This window comes from Callospermophilus lateralis, chromosome 6 (genome assembly GCF_048772815.1).
Source record: "Callospermophilus lateralis isolate mCalLat2 chromosome 6, mCalLat2.hap1, whole genome shotgun sequence".
Lineage (NCBI taxonomy): Eukaryota > Metazoa > Chordata > Mammalia > Rodentia > Sciuridae > Callospermophilus > Callospermophilus lateralis.
Window position 1 is genome coordinate 86136444 of NC_135310.1, and position 23556 is coordinate 86159999.

The following is a 23556-nucleotide window of genomic DNA, read 5'->3' on the forward strand; positions in this document are numbered from 1 at the left end:
TTTCCCCCCTCAGAGGTGCCAATTTTCTCCTAAAACTTTCTTGACAAGTGTGTTATCAATGAGTGCTCTTGCATGTCAGAGATAGGACAGGGATTGGTTGCTGACTTTGTCTTGGAGATAAAGATAGAAGACTGTAGTCGGCTTACTATGAAAGGACTAAAATCAGTGTGTACATGCCAAAGGAAAAGTAATTAATGTGAAATTTCAGTGACACAGAAGAAAAATATTTGCTAAGACAGACTTAACATTGTGGGTCTACCACATGAGATTTTCCACCAGCCAAAGTAAATTAATCTGGAAGGGAACAGGGAACTCAAGCTTTTAACTTGATTAGTGATATATAATAATTAGATAATTCTAAAATGTGTAGTTTTTCTTTCTGGAAAAGCCATTACTATTGTACTATCATAAAATTTATTTTACAACATTAACTTCAGACTGAAAATTTTAGAAAGAACTAAATACAAAATTGATACTAAGTAGATTCCATTTTCTGACTGTTTGCAAATATAATTGTGTTTAGTAAATACCTATAATAGACAATTATGCATTTGTTCTTTCTTAGACATGTCCTAATATTATGAGGCCTATAAAAGAGGACTCAGGGAGGATGAGGCACAAATACACAATATAGTCACATGCAAATACTGTGTATGACTAAGGCTGTAATTAAGTTTAACCATTATCACCTCACTTCCTGTACTTTGGGAACTCTTGTCTGGTATTTCTATTAACTCTTGACCTAAATTAAAGTTGTCAAATTAATATTTGATTCATCATCTCAAAGAGCCTGAAGATCTTATAGAGAAAATTACTTCAGATAAAAAGAATTCACATGCGTTGTAGGGAATCATAATTCAGTTCGGGAAGCCATGTGTCTGAATTGTGATGTGGAACAGGTCTTGAGTTAATTTTGAAACTCTGTTTATCACCTCATTTTTTTCTCATCTTCTCCTCCCCCTCCTCCTCCTTCTCTTCGCCCTTCTATCCCTCCTCTTCTACTTCCTCCTCCTTCTTCTGGCTTAAGTTAGCCCACTCTGCCCAGAAACAAGCTGTGATGAAATACAGTAGGTCTTCTCTACAGTGGTTTGGCCTCCATTATATGTTTTTTCACCAAGGAAGCACGAAAGAGATTCTAGAATTGAGAACCAATCACTGAGTGAACCAAAAACAAGATGCCACTGCTTCAGATTATATTACAGTAGAATAAAATAGACATTATTATTGCTGTGTGTATATATACATGACTGCATGACCAATGTGATTCTGCAACCTGTACACTCAGAAAAATAAGAAATTATATCCCATCTGATTCAAATATATGATATGTCAAGGTCATTGTACTGTCATGTGTAACTAATTAAAACAAATAAAAAAATTAAAAAACCACACACACACACAAATAAAGTTAGTGTGCTGTAGAAAGTTCACATATGTATAGAAGCGTCTGTTTATTATTAGAGTTCAATCCAAAATAAAGGAACATAAATATAAATTTCAAGATTCATTGAAAGAATTGAAAATTCACTATCTGAAAGGAAACATTGCTGTGTTTATTTTTCTGTTATAAACCTAATGTTTTAAAATAATTTCCTTACATATGGCAGGGTTCATAAAAGGAATTTACTTTTAGATAGCAAAGTTCTTCATTTTATCTGGAATGAATAGTGAAAATCTTGTTTAGTTGTTCATACCACGAGTCTTAAATAAGCCCATGTGCTAAACTACTATATTTAAGGGATTACAGAAATTTTGTAGTACAGTCCCAGGATGTTAGAACACTCTTCATGGCATTTGGAGTGATAGCCTTTGAGCTCAGTATGTTTGTTGTAAAGGGGTTGGCTGGGTTCATATGCCATCTATAGGGTTTGGTTCATGTTGATCATGATTGTGATCTTTTGGCCTGAGATGTTTGTCAGTTTAGAGTCATGTTTTCACTTTTTCCTGAAGACCAAGCATTTTTCTTAAGATTGTAATAACATATTCATTAAAGTGATAAGGAAGCTGTGACTGATCTGTTTTTCATCATTGTAAAGCTGCTGTACGTGTCTAAAAATATTTTGACAAAAATATTTTTGGTGGTGTTAAAAAAAAAAAGCATATCTTTTTTTTTTTTTTTTTTTTTAATATGTTGTAGGTGGGAATGAGATCCCGAAACCAAGGTGGTGAAAGTTCATCTAACGGGCATATCTCCTGCCCCAAGTCCTCCATCATCAGCAATGCTGATGATAAGAGTCTCTCAGAAGATGCAAAAAAGAAGAACAAATCAAAGAGGAAGGAGGATGATGTCATGGCTTCAGGAACTGTCAAACGACACCTAAAACCATCTGGAGAAAGTGAACGAAAGCCTAAGAAATCTCTGGAGTTATCCAAAGAAGATCTCATCCAGCTACTCAGCATAATGGAAGGGGAGTTGCAGGTAGAGCCAAATTTAGTCAACTATTGTTTTTAGTTTCTAAGCTATAAGAGTATAAGTCAATGGCCCTCACTGGACTCTGAGCTTCCTGGGAAAGGAGATACATCTTCCTCGTTCATTTCCAAATCCCAGTGTGCACAAGTTTTAACTGAATAACTGTTTGTTCAGTGAATGATAAATGTGAAGGTCCTGATTCCAACTTCAGACTTCTCTAGAAGCAAAAAATTTCTTGATGATTTTGGTAAAAAATCAATACAGATTTTGTCACTTAGTAGGCAATTGGTTAGGTTATCTAATTTAGACATTGTGGTTGAAAATGTAGAAAAGTCATGAAGGGAGTGTTAAGATCAATGATTACTTTTGCTTTTTTTTTTTTTTTTTCTGGAAGATTGAGTAAAAGAGAGCTAGAAGAAGGACCAGGGAAGAGAAAGAAGGCTTTGTTGAAATCAGCATTGCTTTGGTAACTTCAGCTTTAATTTTCTATAGTGTCATTGGGGTTGAAATGGACAACAGCAAGCAGAGCATTGCATTGTGAAGTACCTAATAGTTTCCCAAGCCTTTTCAAGTTTGTTATCTCATTTGATCGCAATAAAATGTGGGTATCATTATCTATATTTTATAGTTAAAGAAATGGAGACCCTGGCCTGGGGCTGTATGTAGCTCAGTGGCAGAGCGCTTGCCTTGCATGTGTGAGGCACTGGGTTCGATTGTAGGCACCACATATAAATAAAGGTTCATTAACAACTAAAAAAATATTTAAAAAGAAAGAAAGAAACCAGAGACCCGGAGCTGAGATCTGGTTTGTCCAGACCTCATCTCAGGCCTTCAGATTTTTGGCCTGGTGATCTTTCCATTGCCTACACCCACCAACCTTATCTAGTTGCTATGAGCCAGCTCCCTCTTATTAAGTCTTCTGTTTTTTAGGAACTCAGTCAGCAGTTCAGATTTTTTTTTTTTTGTTTCTGAGGTCTAGACAATTGCATTTCTGGCAGTAAGGGAACAATATTATTATTATTATTATTATTATTATTATTATTATTATTATTATTTTAGAACAGAATGACTGTCCTTTTGTTTTTGTTAGGTTTTAGCTTACATGAGCCTCTAAGGGGACACCAACAACTGCATGAAATGAAATCCTTGGCTTACTGGTGCTGTTAGCATCAGAGAGGTAATTCACAACCTACCCTAAACTAGGGTGGGCACTATTCCTGCACATATAGATCTGTGTGCACATATAGATAAGGGAACCCTTGGGGTAAAGAAATCTAAAACATACAAAATTCAAGTTTGAAAAAACAAACAAACATGATTGAGTTTACCATTTATAGACTGAGGAAATTACATTTGCATTTCACAGTAAAAGATGAAATTTTCCAGAGCGCCACCATTTCTAAAAATAACTCTGCCATTCCCAGAAATGTCGTTAGTGTTTTGTTTATTAACATTCATTGTGTAAAGAGGCAGAATTACTTCTTCCTTTTAACCAGGCCCCCCAATGACAGCTATTAACTTGAGTACAAGAGAAAGGTATAACTGTTGCCTTAGAAACCTTCACAAAGCAACACTGGCTGCTCTTTTCAGCTGTGTTGGCTCTTGTGCCAGTGGCTCTGGCAGACTGTTTCCTGGAGAACTACTATGTCATGGTGGACTCCATAAGGTATTTAAAATCCATGTGGCTTTTAGGTGGTGCTAGATATACAAAATATAAACCGATATAGCAGGGAAATGGAGGATATTAGCTAGAAGACTCCGAAGAAATGCATTTTGCTTTTCATTCATCTTTATGAATTCAGAATCCCTCCATTACTTGTATTCTTGAGTAACTAGGAATAAGTAAAAAAAAGTGTACAATATCGTTTGTGGTGAATGCAAAGAGAATTTTAAGGAATTCCATGACGAATTCATTTGCAAAGCAAATCATCCGTCACACACAGACATATGTATTTGTAAGTGCAGATTTTGCAAATGCTAGATTTAAGTGAGAGATTCCTATATCAAGAGCTATAGATATCGGTTTTTTAGTAGATACTTTTCCTCTGTTAGCGTTGTCACATTGGGGAGGGTGTTGTAGCTAAGAGTGGGAAGCAGTTCACATTAGCAGATGAGAGTGGGCAGGTGAAAATGTGGCAGCTATGTGCTAGATTTGCCAGAAAAGAGATTTTAAAAAAAATCATCTGAAGGGCTGTTGTTAGAAAGTGAAACAGGAGTGAATATGCTTTGTGAAGTAAGTTCCTTGTTGCACAGGCCTATGGCTTAACATGTGTGGGAACATTTAGTGCCATCTCACAAATCTTCAATGGCCACCTATTGCTCTTTATGGGGTGGCTGTGTGTGACTCAAATGCCCTCACTCTGCAGGTGGTATTCCAAGGTTCTATAAAACACTGGGACTATTAGGCACCTTCAAGGTGATTTATCTATTCCATCTCCTTTATTTGGTTATGTAACTGACCCAAGGTGGCATAGCAATCTTGTTACAGTTGTTTTAGATCCAAAATCCCTGTCTCACTGTGTAATGTCTTTCTCATTCTATCACTTTCACACTGGGGATGTTCAAGTGTAGTTGGACTTCAGGATCTTTATATTTATTCTTGGTTTTCAGGGTTTCCTTCATGTAGATTCAGAAACTCACAAACCAAAGCCATTTTATGAAAAGATGAAACTTTGTATCATTTCTATCTCATCAGGGAAATGGGATGGGATCAGAGCCTTAAAGTTGTTGTGATCCAGATCCTTAAGAAAAATGGGGAAATGCAGGGATGTCACGTGGCAATGTGTGCTGGGCACTACTAGCTCTGTATTCACTATTCTATGGGTAATGTTAGCTGAAGTTGTATAACAAGGCACCTTAGAAGGACCAAAGCTACAGGTCAGTAGAAGTAGGGTGATGCAAAGAAGGAAGGACTTAGTATTGAGGAGATAACACCAAGATCAAGTCTGCCTGTAGGAGTTTTGCCTTAGAAATAACTTGGGGGCGGGGAGAATATGGAGGATCCTTCAGACTTTTCATGCCAATTTTCTTCTCCTCAGACTCTCTCTTTTTTTTTTTAATCTTATTTTTTTTTGGTGGGGTTCTTTTTTTTTTTTTTTTTTTTTTTTTTTTTTTGTCTTTTTTGGAACTGAGGGTCGTACCCAGGGCTTTGCGAATGCAAGGCAGATGCTTTGCCACTGAGCTACATCCCAGCCCTCAGACTCTCTTTTGATCTCTCTTATACTCTTCAAATTCATAGCCAGCATTTTGCACATTGTAGATAATTCTGTGTGTTTTGGTGTGGGGGAGGGATACTAACATCCCTAGGCTTTTGAAACACATTGAGTGATCTATAGCAATTTGCTGAATCAGCATTATATGCACCATAATTTTTGTTGTAGGCACTGGCTCTTTACAAAATTTGAAAGTTTGATATTTTGTTTGCCAATCCGGGTATCTCATGAATACTTTAAAAGTGCACTTTCAATGAATGTGTATTGGAAACAGTTGCTCCTACCAGAGATTTTTGCATTTTAAAGAGTCTAGTCTAGAACTGGTACCATTGTGAATTTTGTTCTGGAGAGGGACACCTTCCAAAATTTTCTCAGCAGATGTAGACCTATTGTCTCAACACAGTGACTGGCCAGTGTAGCCCTACACCAAAGTAGCAGGCATAGTTTCTGTTATTACACTTCTGTCACTAGCTGGTTCCAATAACAAGTACTTTCTAATAAATTGGAACATTTTTACTCTCTGGGTGAAAAACTGGTTACATATTTCCCAGACTAAACTGAAAGTAATGAAATAGTACACCCAGACCATCACTTGGGCACCATGATTAATTTCTACTTGTATTTGTCCAAAAATAGCACTTTAAAAAATCCAGTCAACTTGGCTGTACTAAAAACAACAAAACTTCAAAAGAAATGGTACTCACATCAAAAAACCATAACATAGAAACCTTGGCAAAAGTATATTCTTGTAAAGTGATATAAGAGCAATTCACAAATTAATTCTTTTTCTTGATACAAAAAAATGAGCAGTCATTTTATATGACAAATTCCCTTGATATATTCTTTTGAACAGTTCTTAGAATAAAAAACAATCCTCAAATTGGGTTTCATCATTTTTACCTTTGTTAATTATTTTCTACCTGCACATAAGAAGGCACAGAGAAAACTAGACAACACAACTAGATAATGCACCACCATTTCATTGACTTCAGTGTTCTCCAGGCTAAGTCAGAGACAGAGTGACATAGGTCAAGGAATATGTCTTCATCCTGGGAGACTGGCAGAATACTGTATTTCAAAGATAATTTATGAAATAGGTTATATACCTAAGTATTGTTAGAAGTATCCTCTATTCTATTCTTTTGGGGTTCCTAACCATTTTCTTTAATACTGATCAGTAGTATCTCTCTACTTCTGTATTCTGTAGGTAAGTCTGTACTTCTTTCTCACTAAAAGAGTTCATTCATTCTTAGAGCTTTAATTAATTGCTGATTAATTAATTCAAAATTGTTCAAATAATATTTTTAAAACATGATCATTATGCAAGAGGTTTGAGGGATGCAAATAATAACAATATCTGTAGCTAAAAATTCGTACTATGTGTCAAGTGATTTTAGGCAGTAGGTATAATAGTATTCATGAAAAGGAGCTCATGACCTAGTGGGATTGATAAGAATGTAGATGGATGAGTATTCTGCAGGGTAATTTCAACACAAATTATGGGAGTACAAAAGTAGGAGATTTTGGACAGGGAGAGAAGAGCTTACAGATCAACATGAGTAGAATCAAACCGGGGTGGTTGGGAAAGTTGTGTTCACGAGTGTGGAGTTGGGCTTCAGTGGAGAGGGACCTGGTACAGCAAAACTGCAATCCCTATGTGGACACTCACTGTAAGAGGTCCAGCTGGAAAATTGTCAGAAGGTGTGCACATGGCTCAGGAGTAGACTGATGTAGAAATCGGGGAAGTCAAGATTGCCAAAAAGAAGAGAGTTTCTGTCAGTCAAATCAGCAGAAAGTTCCAGTTGGATAAGACCTAATGTTGGCTCTTTGAGTTTGTGAACCTGGAGTCAGTAAGTTTAAGTCCATTTTCAATGGGTTGAGGAGGGAGTTAAAGAATTAGAGTAAGATGTCCTGTTGAAAATCTAGTTTAGAAAAAAAATTGGTGGTGTAGAGTTTTCTTTTTATTTCTTTTAAATGCAGCCAGAGAACCTAATTTCCTCTTTAGTTGAGCAGTAAGTTATTTGTCTTGCACAAAGTAGGCCCTTAGTATACGTGTGCTGACCACTTAATTTGAAATCACATGTTGCTTTCTTCTACTTTGGAGCTTTATTCAAAAAGCCAAGTCCCATAAGATTATGTGGTAAACTCCAAAAGGTTTGATATCGTCCTTTGTAGTGCTGACTGTGGGCCTCCATTTATTTCCCATCTGTTTATTAAGGGTATATCCTACCTTATGAGGTTGTAGTGAGTACTAAACTTAGCTAATATATATGGGCCTATATTTAGAGAGGTTTGTGTGAGAAAGGCTCAGCTTTCTCATCAAGCAAAAGACAAAGCTATGTCCTCCAGGAAGTAAGGAGACATGGGCCAGTCAAGGGTTGTGGGGATGATTGGGCATGTTGAATCATTGCTGAGGAGAATATTAGGGGAAGATTATTATGGACAAATACGGGCCCTATATGAGTGGAGATCAAAATTCTGCAGGGAGTGTAACTGTGCACGTGCAGTGGTACCAATCTGTTTAGAAACCTAGGGGTAAAGAGGAGACTTTTATGGCACTGGATCTGGGATTGCAGTTGTACAAGTGGATACAGTGGAAGAACATAGGTACAAGAAAGCTGAATGTGTGGGTGAGACAGTGCCTGGCAAGGAGGACAATGGGAGGATGAATAGACTAATGGGAGGATGAGCTGCAAAGATGAGAAATTGGGCAATTTGTGTGTAAGCTTTCTGAGTCACGCAGATTTTACTAATGCAAGGTCATGGGTGAAGTCTTGGGAGGAAGTAAAGGTAATTGGAATGAATGAGATTGTGGACTGGTGAAGGTTGGGTATTGCTAATCTCCATTAAATATTGAAACCTCCTAGAATGATGACAGGATTTGGAATAGAGAGTAAGTATATATCATTTGTCAAATATGAGAGTTGGGTACCAGAAGCTCAGTAGATAACTGTTGACAGACTACTTTTGCTAAAGTATTTCTCTTGATCATGTCATTCTGTTGCTTGGGAATTTACAGGCGGTTCTTAGACATAACTAGATTGAAATCAAAATTGCTCAGACTAGCTTGCAAAACTTATTTATTAACTGGCTCCCCCTTAGCTATAACAACTCATCTTTAGGACCCCTCTAGTTTTTAATTTAATTTAATTTGATTGAATTTTTTTTTCAGTACTGGGGACTGAACCAAGGTGTATTTTACCACTGAACTCTACTCCTAGCTCTGTTTATTTTTTATTTTGAGGTCAAATGAGTTGCTGAGGCTGGCCACAAACTTGTAATCCTCCTGCCTTAGCCTTCTGAGTCACTGGGATTATAGGCCTGTGCCACTGCACCTGGTTTTAGAGTCCCTTTAAATGATCATTCCAATCCAATTAGGCAGTCTCTATGCTCTTCGCCAACCCTGACACACACACACACACACACACACACACACACACACACTCACACCTGTAAACCCAAACACTACCACCATTCCAGTGGCAATTTTTCTTATATTTCTTTCACCTTAATACTATTTACAAGAAAGAAATTAGGGATCTCTGGGAAAATTTAGGACATCTATTTGTACTTATCCCGAACTTTTTTCTAGTACCAGTCAGTATTTCTTTTGGGAAAACAGGGGCTTACTTCCTCTGTGAAGTATTTTCTAAGTGTTGCTTCTCAATACTTATCTTTCTTTTGCCCTAAAGTCCTATATTACTTTATTATAAGTGTGAACCATAGCATTCCATACATACAATTCCATAAGTGTTTTATAGACTTATATCTTGTTGCCCCAAACAACTTCTTGAGAAAAGGGGCTACATCTTCGGCTTTTTTCATACACTTCTTTGTTCTTGAAAGAGGGCTAGTCTATCCTTGTTAGTTTATTGGTAACCAGTGATTAATCTCAGAATGTTCCAATATTTATATGCCCTATGAAATATTCACAAGCTTAATTTTTTAAAATGTGTGTCAGCTTTTGCATTGCTGTGACCAAAATACTCAACAGAACAGCTAAGAGGAGTACTTAGGGTTCATGATTTCAGAGGTCTCAGTCCATAGATGGCTAATTACATTGCTCTGGGCCCAAAGTCGGGGGGAAGGGTCCAGAGAGAAAATCTGCTCAGCTCATGGCAGGGTCAGGAAACTGAGAGAAGGCGAGGAAGAAGGGTTTACAGGGAAGATGCACCCTTCCAGGACATGCTCGAGAGACTCACCTCATCCAGTCATGCCCCACCTGTCTACAGTGACCACCCAGTCAGTCCATTCAAACAAGGATGGACCCCATTAGATTATGGCTCTCATAATCTGATTTTTTTTTTAATATTTATTTTTTAGTTTTCGGCAGACACAACATCTTTTGTTTTTGTATGTGGTGTTGAGGATCGAACCTAGGCCGCACGCATGCCAGGCGAGCACGCTACCGCTTGAGCCACATCCCCAGCCCATAATCTGATTTTTTTTAATATTTATTTTTTAGTTTTCAGCAGACACAACATCTTGGTTTGTATGTGGTGCTGAGGATCGAACCCGGGCCGCACGCATGCCAGGCGAGCGCACTACCGCTTGAGCCACATCCCCAGCCCCATAATCTGATTATTTTCCTCTGGATATTCCTGCATAAACAGAAGCTTTTGGGAGATAGCTCATATCCAAGCCATAGCATGTGCAAAAATACTTTGAATTATATAAATTATAAGACCCTACTATATATAATGTTATTATTTAATTAGTAATCATGATCACAAATATTCACAATGATAGTTCTACTAAAATACTATGATTTTACTTTTTTGCCAGGTGTGGTGGTGCATTCCTATAATCCCAGTGACTCAAGAGGTTGCGTTAGGAAGATTGTGAATTCAATTCCAGCCTCAGCAATGGCAAGGTGCTAAGCAACTCAGTGAGACCTTGTCTCTAAATAAAATACAAAATAGGGCTGGGACTGTGGCTCAGTGGTTGAGTGCTCCTGAGTTCAATCCTTGGTACCGCCCTCCAAAAAAGAGGTGTCATAATTCCACTGAGGATGATGATAAGTAGTTCAGATGGAAAATTCCCTAGTGCAACTAAGTGTCATGGGCTTATCCTTACTGGGGTACCATTTTCCATTTTTTCTTTAGAGATGGCTTTTCTTTACCTAAATGAATTCCCTTTGTCACATTGTAAGGCCTTCCATAGAATCCTGTGCCTCTGAAAAATCGACTTTCAGTTAACCCTCTCTGGCTTTTTAAATTGATGACTCACCTGCCCTTAATAAACTCCATCTTTAGAATCGCAGGCTGAGGTCACCCTGAGCAAGCCTGCCCAGTGAAACCTCATACCACTAAAATTGTCAGCATGCTGAGAATGGTATGTCTTTGCTAAGTTTAGGATGCCGCAAAGAGACAGGTTGTTTTCTGATTAAAATCAGGACCAGATCTGATTCTTAGTTGAATACAATGTTTCAGAATCTCATATGTCTAGTAGCATTGTCTGTATTTGGACAAAGAGCTTTGGTGTCTGATTTTCATTGTTCCAAGCAGAATACTTTTAGTGTTCCTAATGGAATCATAAAGTCTGCTTCTCTGCAGTGAGAATAATGTATTCATTAACAGTATAGGGGAGAACCTTGGGTTTTATTGAGAAATAAAAAATACATATTCATAAAGAAAATATCTCATAAAATTTTTTATTATTTTATCAGATTCTGGACTGGGGAAATACTACACAGGGGTAATATATGAAAAATGGAGATTCCTACTTTCATGACTATAACAGCTGCTTTTTTTTTCTCAGTGATAATGATCTTAGTTAGTTGGCTAAACAAAAACATATCTAAATTTCCAAGTTATGGATGTAAATATTTCCCAATTAATTATTGATGTGTATGCTTTTGTTACATGGACCATTTTTAAGTAAAAGTAGAGTTTGTACAAATCAATGTTATAAGAAATGTATAATATATGGAGTAGTATTTAGACCATGATTAATCTGTGATTTAAGAATGACTTCCAGAGAGATGTCAGGTAGATATCTACATTGCCAGATTTGAAGCTCTGGGTTAAGCTCTGGATCCATGCTGCTCAATGGAACTTTCTGTGTAGAAAGAAGTATTCTATATTTGCTCTGACCTATATCATAGTCACCAGCTGCAAATGCTTTGTGAACACTTGAAATGTGGCTAATTAGGCTGAGGAACTGAATTTTGAATTTTATGTAATGCAAACTAATTTAAATCTAAATAGCTACATGCAGCTAGTGGCTGCTTTATTAAATAGTGAGAATACAGAAGAGAAAACATAGCAAAGAGATCCAGATTAAAGCCATGGGGTAGATCCTTAGAGAACACCTATGGTTAAGGGTGGGGAGAGAGAAAAGAAGGAAATGGCCAGAGAGGAAAAGAAGATGTGGTTGAAGATAAAGTAAAGAAATCAGGAACATGATGTGTCATGGATGCAAGGGAGGAGATCAGGAAGGAGACCTTTATAATTCTCAATGGTGTACCAGGGCTGGAGGAGCAAAGGGGAAAGAGGCCATTTTTTGAGCTGGCATTTAGGAGAGGTTTCAATGAATTGGTGAGGTTAATACTAGACTGTAGGGGTCTGAATGTGCTTAGGCAAACTGCACTTTGGAGAAGATGAGGGATAGAAAAAGAGAGCAGGGTTGTGTCTGAGGGAATAGTAGGGGCAAGGGGAGGCTTTGTTTTGTTTTTTAAAGAGGATATTGAAAGGTTTATAGATGTTCAATACAAAGTTCTCCGCTCATAATCCCTAGTCCTACCCTTGTTCTCTTTGTCCCCCATGAACAATCTGATCTTCTAATTTACTTAGGAGAATGAACCTTCTCAACTTCTTTCCATTCCCCAAACCTCCATTCATTGCCTTTCCTTCCTCCTTCTCTAAGAGTGAAACATCCTACCACCTTTTGAGGTTAAATTCATGTCTCTTTCCCCCTCTTTCCCATCCCTGACTCTCTCTCCTGTGCCTGCCAGCTCTCTCATGGTCTTTATCACCAGTACGTTTAGCCTGGATACTTTCCATATAAAGGAAGCTAGATTAATCAAAGCTCCTGTGGTTCTATAGACATTGAATTATTGTAAGCAGGCCTCTGTCCTCTAGGGGATCTGGACATGGAATTTTTAGTCCTTTTTTTCTACTTTTCTGACTATAGGCTTACTCCTCTTTTCTCCCTCCACCCTATTCAGATCCCCATATCCTCACTTAGAAACATTCTTCTCCCTTTTTTTCTATACTGTTTGATTATTTTCACAAGACTTCTACTTGTTAATTTCTACTGTAAATTGAAAACTCCTTAAGATAAAATGTCTGTAAAGCACTCAATAGGTGCTTTTTGAAAACTAACGTGAAGTTCCAATTGATTCATATGAAGGTTTTTTTTAAGTGGATTGCTATTTTCTTTTAAAAGTACTGCATATTAAATATAGAAATTTGGCTTTGGCAGAACCTCTAGCATAGTGACCAATCATGAGGATATTCCATGGAAATGTCAGGTTATGTGAATACTCTGGCTTTGTTTTCTATCTGTCACAATATCTACTCCTGAATCACTTTTTCTGTTTTCTTCTTGGATATGTTAGGACAATATTAGTGGCAGAGCTGTCTCTCAATGAGGAAACAGGTGGGGTCCTGCCCTGAGAACATTGTCATCAGAGTCTCCTGATTACTGAGTGGAAATAATAGGATGTTTGGGATTTCCTTTAAAATTTTCCAGCTCTTACTTCCCTCAAAAGTATATAAGGGGTAAATATCATACTGTTCTGTTTGCTTTGTTATATATTTAAAACGTTTCCATAATACAAGGTTCAAAAACAAATGAATGATGTGTGAAATGGCAAAAGAAAAATAATTATGCCTATAAAAATCTTCACTTTAAGTTAGGTGCATTCTTGTGGTTTATACAGTTATTTCATTTAAATAAACCATTTTTGTAGTTATGTTTTTAAGAATAAAATGCAGGGCTGAGGATGTAGCTCAGTGGTAGAGTATGTGTTTAGCATGTACAAGGCCCTGGGTCTGATCCCCAGCACTACCAAAATATAGTGATAATGATAATAAATAAGATGCAGACCAAGATGTCTAGACTTTGGTGAGTTTAAATTGGTGGTACCCAAATTATTGAGATGTTACTGTAGTGGCAGCACTTATAATATTTAATACCTTGACATTGTGTACAATGTGAGTCAGTCTTTGACCTCTTTTATATTCCCTTCTTAATTTTTTTTTGTGTGTGTGTGGTGCTGGGGATTGAACCCAGGGCCTTGTGCATGCATGCCAAGCACTCTACCAACTGAGCTATATCCCCAAGCCCTTCCCTTTTCTCTTCTGAAAAGTCTCAGTGACACTCTTGAAAATCAGTCAGTAAAGGTGGTAGATATAAGGTGGTAGATATAAGTTTAGAGACTTCCTTTCTCTTAACCTTCCTTGTTTCCACCCCATTGATCCTCAAGAGAGCTTTGCTGGTGCAGTGGAGATTTTGTACTGAACCTCACATGGCCTGTGGCAGGTTTGCTAGGTATAGTTGCAAATGCAGACAATATTTTTCTTGGCAAAGCTGACTGGCCCGACTAATATTTAAAATCTGACTTCACGAGTATTAACCAGTCAAACACCAGCCTGAAAACAATGAAAGGTTTACATGGGTGTCAACAGAGAAATATTTTTCATCCAAACTGTCCATATTTAAAAGAGAAGCAGGGCATTGATGAAAATTGTTGAAATCATTTCACTATGATATTAGCACATAGTCAAAAGGAAAGACATAAACTCTGATTAAAGAAGAGTATGGTAGGGGGCTGGGGTTATGGCTCAGTGGTAGAGCGCTTGCCTAGCATATGAAAGGCACTGGGTTCAATTACTAGCACCACATATAAATAAAGAACAAAATAAAGGTTCATCAACATCTAAAAAAGATATTTAAAAAAAAAAAGTATGGTAGGGCTGGAGTTGTTGCTCAGTGGTACAGTGCTTGCCTAGCATGTGTGGAGTCTTGGATGCACTCCCTAGTTCAGAAAAATAATAATTCTATCTGTGGACCCTGTATGGTACATCAACAATGTATATGTTTGTATTGGCAGGAAAAGACTTCTATCAACCTTTCCAAGCAGCAGCCATTAATCTCTAGGAATAATGCTTGATGTTAAACATTTCCTGATCCAGGGCCTAAAAGGAAACATGAAACAATGTGCAAAAATTTTAGCAGACACTCTGCTTTCCCCCTGCCTTTTACAGATAGAAATAATAAAAGCACATTTGCAAGTCCTGCGGTTTATGAGGATTAGCTAATTTATGAGAGAAACCAGTGATAAACTAGGGTTTGTATGCTCCTAAGTGAATGCAGGAAATAGTCTCATGGACTCCAAAGCCATACTTGCACCAATTAAAGTGAGTAACCCTAGAACAGTGGTGTCTACTCTTCTTTAACCTTGAATGGTCTGCCCTTAGATGGCATGTTATAGCCCTTTCCATCATAGATTAATTTAAAAAAACTATATATGTGTTTCATGTGTGTGTAATGTCTGTGTTTGTCTATATAGAGAATCAATGTACTGCTCTCATCTGAAAGCACATACACATATTTAATTGACAAGCTTTCAAACTGGAAAACAAAGGACTATATTTTAAAGTAATCAAAATGTCATTTTTTTTCCTTCATAGAAGGTATGTTTTTAGCTTTTAGGCATTTGAATACAGATAAAATTGACTTTGGATACAAAGTGTGAGCCCTGATTTATTTAAAGATGATTGTGATGTAATATGACAGCCCGAAATGTCATGTATTGACTACAGAATGCCTGGTCAAAGACTTTTCTTGAAAAGAAATTTACACATCCCAATAAGGAAACAATTGGGGGGAGGGGGGCACCAAAAACTGAACACAGGAAGCTTTGTGCATGGCACTTCCTTTCTCTCTCCAGAAGTGTAATTGCCCAAATGAGGAGGGATATAGGCTTCCCCTTCATTACCTGTGAGACAAGGCACAGGTGGTTGTAAGATCTTATCCCTTTTGAGTGTCCCATGCTCATTGCAATAGTCTTCACAGACATCATAGCAAAGAAGGGATCAACAATCTCCTCATGCAGATTGATTACCTACCACCATGTGACAGTTGATTCAACTGACAAGAGAATGATTGACAGAAAGTTATGGAATGCTGGCTAGCAATGGAGAGAATGCAGGGGAATAATAAGCCACAGAGTCCCTGACCTCAGATAGCTACAGGAACATGATCTCCATGCCACAGGCATCCTCACCTCCCTTCACAGTTTATTGCAACAGCCTCTTAACTGGCATGCTTTTCCTGCAGTCTTGTTACCCTTCAGGTAACTCTGCATCACAGCAAGGCAGCCTTTTAAAATACAAAATCAATAGCCTTTTAAAATACAAAATCAAAAGTCTTTCTTCTGCCTAAAACACTCAGAGGCTCTTTAAAGCCTGAGAGGCTTTTATGGACTCGCCTCACACCACTCCTCATCTTGCATTGTGTCCCCCTAATCTGTGGTTCTGTCATGCTGACCTGCCTGCAGTCCCCTGTCTTAAATAGTATTGGCAATCTTTTTCTTATTGGAGATTCTTCTCTTTCATTATGTACTATGCAAATGATTTGGAGGGCGGGGTGAGGCACAAAGTTCGACATGTTTAAGGTTGGCTGATGAGAGCAGTGCATTGATTCTCTTCATTGATTTTTATCCTACTTTATTTTTAATGTAGTCTCCACAGAGTGAAGGTCATTAGGCAAGGAAAGCAGTTCTCCATACAGACATCTACAAGTAGGCTAGTGCTTAAAAGCTTATTCCATTATTTATGGTAACTTCCTCACGTTACCATGAGAGAGGACTTCCGTTCTGTCCAGGTATTCAGAGAGGTTTATCTTTTGATAAAGTTCCATTCCTGTACCTTTTCCAAGGTGGAACCTTATTGTAATCACATGCTCAGGAATGATGTAATTATAAAACAAGCATATGGATGGAACCACGTTCTGATGCAGTAAAAAACCCGAGTCCAAAATCAAGTAAAATGTGAAAATATAATTCTGGGAGTAAAGTTTATATTTAAATTTTTAACATTAAAAATATTACATGTGGTGGAAGAGTCAGAAAAGTGTGTAATGGATTCAAGGAAAAAAATATATATATATTTTATACAAATGGGAGCATTGTTCTGGAACTGGCCTTTTTCAGATATCAAGTATGACTTAGGGATCTTTTCCTGTTAGTACATATGGAAATTTTACATATTTTTAAATTGTTTTTATAGTGCATTATGGTTACATATAATTGTGGGGTTTATTTTGACATAGTCACGCATACATGGAATATAATTTGCTTCATTTCAGTCCCCAGTGCTTCCTTTTTTCTTCCCCTCTTCTCTCCCCTTGTTCCCATTCCTCTGCTCTACTGGTCTTCCTTCTGTTTATTTATTGTTTTTTTATTTGGTGCTTTGTAGATATATATAAAGGTGGAATTCACTGTAGTATATTCTCTTATATGCATTCTTTTGTCAATTTCATTCAGCAGTTCCTCCCTTTTCCCACCCCTCCTCCTTCCCCATTAATACCCTTCCTCTACTCCACCGATCTCCCATCTTTCTTCATGGGATCATCTCTCCTGACCCCATCCCCAATTTTTTTTTCTTACTTTGCTCTAGATTCTGTATACGAGAGAAAACATTTGACCTTTGTCTTTCTGAGTATGGCTTATGGAAAATTTATACTCTTTTTAGCAGTAGAGTATATGATAGGTGCACAATGCAATCTGCTGCTAAAGGACTAACTCTTTACCCAGATTTTTTTCTATTATTTTCAATGCTGAATGAATATATTATACATGTATCTTATAATACATGTAAGAGAGTTTCTCTTGGTTAAATCCCCAAAATTAGAACTGATGATTAAACAGTATGTAAATTTACAACAGATTTTGCTAAGTTGACCTTAATAGGTCTGTTTTCTCACACTCTTGTAGACACACTGCATTATCAATTGTTTTATTGGTTTGATGATCTAATTCCATTGCCAATCTGATAGGTGAAATGAATATCTCCTTGTAGTTTCAATTTTGATCTTTATTATGAATGAGTTTGAGCAACTTTTCAAACAGTTTTAGAGATTTTTTTTTTCTTGACTAGTATGTTCTTATACGTTGCTCTTTTTTTCTATTGGATTGTTGGTCTTTTCTCAGTTAGTGTATTTTTTTTGTATAATAATTGGCTCTTTGTGATGTGAGCTATAAATCAAATATGTTTTTCTGTGTGTTTTTAATTCTGGTTTTGCTTTTGAAACTGTTTGTTATGCAGAATTTATAAATTGCTATTGTTAGCTGTCAATCTTTTCTTTACGGCTTCTTATGTGTGTCGAAATTAGGAAGAAAGACTTTTCCACTCAGATTAGGAAAAAAATTTCTTTCAAATTTTCTTCTAGTACTTCTCTGTACCCCCATTTAATCCATCTAGAATTCATCTTGGCTTAAAACATGCCACTTTACTTTTTTTAGATGGCTATCTCGGTCTGGTTAAATAACTTGTAGAGCTAGGACCCAGGTATCAGTTGTTGTTTTTGTGTATATGTGTATTATTATTAAATTTTCAGGTAATTCCAAAGTGCTGCCAAATTTGAATCACTGCTTTAGATCAAGGAAGTGAAGGGAACATTCTCAGAAGAGTTTGTGAATTTAGGAGAGTCTGCTTGTATTGAATGTGAGCTTCAGAGAGCACAGTGGGAAAGTTTAATGAGGATAGGTGAGGTGTAGGAATAGAAAAGATGATGGCAGAGCCAAATACAGGCTTGAGTTTGGAGAGGTTGGTAGGGAGGAGTTTTCTTTTTTTTTTTTTTTTCCTGGTAGTGCCAAAAGTAGAGTTGCAATATCAGAAGCACATGATCATTTCCTTTATTTGTGGCTTTAGTGAACCCTTAGGAGTTACAGCTCAGAAAAGCCATGCCAGATACCCCAGAAAGAGATGTTTCAAATGGCTTTGCCATAGTTAAGTCATCTTGGGACCTTCAGAATTGATACTCATGAATGTGACACCTTGTATGAGACAGCCACTAGCATTTGAGCTGGAACACACGTGCCCATATTGTTGCAGCCCCTGGTGTCTGCCGGACTAGCTCTAGGGATTCAGCATATGTGGAGAGTAGCAGCAAAAAGAGACATTCATACTACATTCTTGTTGGCCTTAAAGATCATGGAGAAATTTGAAGGAAATCTAGAGATATTCCCATAATATTTTTTTTAACAAGGCTGGCCACTGTTGAGTGTGAAATGATGAGTTCAGTCCTCAGAAATCTGACAACACTGGTTGACTGACCTCATCCACCTGCCTCTTCCATTTAGTCATCTCCACCACACTTTCATCTGACCATTCATTTGTGCATGACAAAGCACCATGATGACAGCTCAGATAAGGTTCTTGACCACAAATGCTCAGTAGAGGTCATTGCCTATCAATTGTCTGAAACAATGAAGTTTGGCAGTTTAGTAACTATAAATGAGCAGCAGGAGTTTGAAATAAATTAGGGGGACTTGAGTCACTTTATCAACTTTATCAGAATCAAGAAAGTTCCTTCCCGAAAAGTTTTCAGCTGTTAGTATAAATGTTGGCCAGTGGTTCTTGGTCATTTATTTTGAGAAAAAAGCAAGCAAGCAAGCAAGCAGATGGCGTTGGAAGTATTATACAAGCTAATATGGCAGAGAATTTTTCAACACCAGACTCAACGTCATGCTGCCAGATAAAGCTTAAGTTTAGCCTATTATAAAAAATACATATGCTAAGGGTGTAGAAGTAATGAAACAACTGATAACTTATCATGCTTAAGCCGAGAACTCCAAACTTTGATGTTTGTTCATTAGAAATAGTGATAAGCTTATAACAAAATCAAGCTTTTCCAACATCTTTCCTTAGGAAGACTATAAAATCTATCAATCAGTTCTTGGACAACTGTAAGAACTGCATACAGGAAGAAAGCATGCTTTAAGTAATAGTCTATATATGTTTTACATCTAAAAATTAAGATAAAAATATTGAATCAAATCTTTTGAGTTCATTAAGCACATTCCTATTACTAATGAATGAATGATGTATTTAAATGCAGTCAAATTTTAGTGAAATGTCTAATACTTTTTTTTTAGAACATCAATTGTTATAGTAATAAACTGCCAGCATTCCTTCAAGTATGCTTGGTAACATTCAAACAAGTAGTAAAATGTTGACTTTGAAAAAAAAAAAGCTCATTTCACATTTAAAAATTTAGTTAATTAGCATATGACTCAATTTCTATATGAGATCACAGCAGTGTATTTAGTAGTGATTTAGTATAATGGAGTCAAATTGCCTAGGTTTGTATCCTCACATCACCACTTATCTACTTATCAGTTTTGGGACTTTGGGCAAATTTCTGAACTTCTTAGTACCTGCCTCAGATTCCTCATTTACAAAATGATAATAATAATAGTATATATCTGTAAGGTTTAAATGAGATAACATTTGCAAAGCACTTTGTGTATTTCCTGGCATATAGTAAATACTCAAGAATATTAGGGAGAGACATATACAGAAGCTAGAGTAAAATAAAGGCAAGGAGGAGGGAAGGTAGGATAATCAAAAGAACCAATCAAATATAAAATAATAGATGAGTGTGAAAGAAAGTCAGGTAGAGTAGAGAAAGGAGAACGGGAGAGGGGAGGGAGAAGAGGAGGGAAATGGGAGAAAGGAGGGAAAAGGAAGGATCATGAACTGAAATCAATTTCCATGCATGTATGAGTTTGTCAGGATGAATACAACTATAGTGTATAACTATAGAACTATATTTTAAAAAAAATAGTAGGTAGAGAGAATATATGTGTTGCTATGTATTTATATGTCTATAGAAAAAAATTCTGAAAACATCTACTTCAAATTATTAATAGAATTAGCCCTGGAGAGTAAATTTGGGAGAATAGCATACACCTCTCACTTTTTCTCTAACCACTTCTGTAATATTGACTTTTTAAATAACAAACACTTATTGCATCACAATGTGTTCTTTCTTATCACAATAAGTGTTCTAAATCTTTAAAACTTTTTTTAATTGTAGATGAACACCATATCTTAAATTTATTTATTGATTTTTTATTGAGGGCTAAAGATTGAACCCAGTGCCTCACACGTGCTAGGAAGCACTCTACAACTAAGCCCCAGCCCCAGCTCCTTGTGGAGGCAATATTAAATGCATATTCAAATGTATAGTCTCAGTTATTCCTTTGAGTTGAATAGGACTTTGTTATTTCCACCGGAATTGAGAAAGCAGAGAGACTCTCTGGATCTTACCTATTACCCACCTGGAGATAGCAGAGCCAGAACCCAACTCAAGACCCCTGATTCCATCAGAGCCCATCCACTACTCTATTCCATCTACAGTTTTGATCATTCCTCAGGAGCCCCAGTTTTAAAGAGACAAGTAGAGGCTCATTTACATAATCTTGAAACCAAGCAGAGTGGAGGGTAGCAAGTCTTCCTGTGAATTGACTAATTGGTTTTAGATCTCTATAAAAGCATAGGTGAAAACTCAAAAGATATGGTCATTATTCTGATAATTTTTAAATTTCATGTAAGGATTAAATATATTGATGTTTTAGGGTTTTGTGGCTGATAATCTAAGCCTTTCACCTTGTGGATAATTTAACATGGTTAGCTTTGGTTGAGATCTCATTCTTCTGGCTGCAGATTCACAAGATCCCCCAAAGAGGCTATTCAGTAATTGTAATGCATTCCTGTAGCATTTAAGACTAAGCCCTAAAAGCTTTGCTTTGTATACTTGATCTGTAGCGACCTTTAGAGTTTGCTGCCCATTCAACCGAAGGTCTTCCTTGTGAAATCGTATAATAGTGTCCCAGTTCACTTTCTGTTACTTGATATCACTGAACAAAAATACCATTATCAGTGTCTGAGAAAAAAAAGATATGGTACCCTGTCTCTTTAAAAGTTTAAGAATAGCATGCACAGTAGAGTTAATTCTATCGGGGGCAGTGCCTTGAGAATTTTCTGGCCCAGAATCAAGTTACAGATAATTAATTATGTCAGTGAAAAGCTCTGATGGCCTGTTCTCTTCAGAGAAAAGTGACATCATCCATAGAATTCTCTGGCAATAAAGAAGAACAAAGCTGTGAGTGCAGGAAATAACAGACAGATGTCCATGAGTGCATATTTTATCTACTTCAAAGTACATTGCCAGAAGTCATGCTCTAGGGCCGTCTCCCAGCAGCAGTGGCTTGGCAAGGGATCTCGGAGAGTGGGAGAAGAAAGTTTACAGGATTGGGTTCACTGCCTCCCATGCTCTGGCCTAAAGATTGAAGTGTGGTGTTCTTAGGGATATTACTAAAAAGATGACAATGCTCAAAAAATGTTGGCAAGATCCTAGCAAGCCAATCTAGTTATTCAGTGTGGGGAAATTGGACCAGATGGTGGAGGCAATATTTGCGGATGAATATTAGTGCAGGAAACACAACCCAGTGAGTATCATTCCCGGGCCTTCCCTTGCTTTGGGCTTACATCAATTTTCACAGAAAACTGTGGCTGACCCCCACAGCAGTACATAAGGAAAAGAACAAATATTTTATTAATGATATGACCTTGGGCAAGCGATTTCATTTCTTTGAGCTTTGTTTTCGTCGTCTATAGAATGGAATTAAAAAAAATTAAATAATACTCCTAAAAGAGAATTTTGTCCATACCAGGGTGCAAGGTAATAATGGTTATTATTAAATTCAACTCTGTCCTTCCCAGCAAAATATATTAGTTCCATATTATACCTAGAGCCAGATTTATATTAGCTGAAACAATTTTTACTTACACACAAAAAAATTTGTAATAGAAAGATCATTGTTTCAAATTTTCCAATACAAAAGGATCAAATATTCTACTAATGGACATCCCTTTAATCCAAAACTGCCTGTTCCAGAACTTTCTTTTAAGAATAATTTTGTCTAATTATCTAAGTAAAACCAGTTTTATAGAGATCATTTAGAACAGACATTCTCAATGAGACCACTGAGGTTTCCAAGAGGGTGCAAAGATGGGGAGGTGTGAAGAAATTTTAGCTGTGACAATGGCTTATGGTCCTCAAAAGGTCCACAGTACAAAAATATGTACTGTGTGTATATATTTCAGTATTAAATTTCTTAAGGGGAAGGGACTAAGGTAAAGATATCCCCAAAAATCTCAGAAGACAAAACTGAAAAAAAAAATTTTTAAAACAGTGACTTAGAAAAATTCAGAAGTTGTAAAGAAAAATATAAATTATCAACAATTCTGAAAGAATAATTAAAATGGTTTGGTAATTTTCTTCACATGGATTATTTTCCATAATAGCAAGCACACTATTTACAACTTTGAATATTGATTGAAGTCACTTTCCTCATCATTCAAATTTATTGAAATATGTTTTGTTTTGTGTTTGTGGTGCTGGGAATTGAACCCAGGATCTTGTGTATGCTAGACAATGAAATGCAATTATTAAACCTTGCATAATATTTTATCTTATGAAAGTACCATAGTGTATTCAAATGTTTCTGAAATCTGGAGTTTCTTTGATTTTTTCTGTTAGAAATAATATTATATTTGTGTAATAATCTATGTCTTTCTAGTTAAACTACTTAATTAATTAAAAGATATGGGAGGCTGGGGATGTGGCTCAAGTGGTAACATGCTTGCCTGGCATGCACAGGGCGCTGGGTTCAATCCTCAGCACCACATAAAATAAAATAAAGATGTTGTGTCCACCGAAAACTGAAAAATAAATATTAAAAAATTCTCTCTCTCTCTCTCCTCTCTCTCTCTCTTAAAAAAAGATATGAATATTCATGTGTGTGTGTGTGTGTGTGTGTGTGTGTGTATTTTGTACTAGGGATTAAACCCAGGGGTACTTAACCACTGAGCCAAATCCCCAGTCCTTTTTTTGATTTTGTATTTTGAGACAGGT

At 36.8% G+C, this 23556-nt stretch overlaps 1 protein-coding gene across 6 annotated transcripts in view; it reads left to right on the plus strand.

Moving 5' to 3' along the window:
• Positions 1 to 23556, plus strand: part of Filip1 (filamin A interacting protein 1) — a 170493-nt gene that overhangs the window by 68859 nt on the left and 78078 nt on the right. For all 6 annotated transcript variants that reach the window (XR_013091625.2, XR_013091626.2, XM_076858485.2 and 3 more), the window contains exon 2: positions 2138 to 2419. Coding sequence is in view for 4 of the 6 variants with exons in the window: in XM_076858485.2 (XP_076714600.2) it covers positions 2144 to 2419 (276 nt within the window). In the remaining 2 variants the exon portion in view is untranslated. The remainder of the gene's footprint in view (positions 1 to 2137; positions 2420 to 23556) is intronic.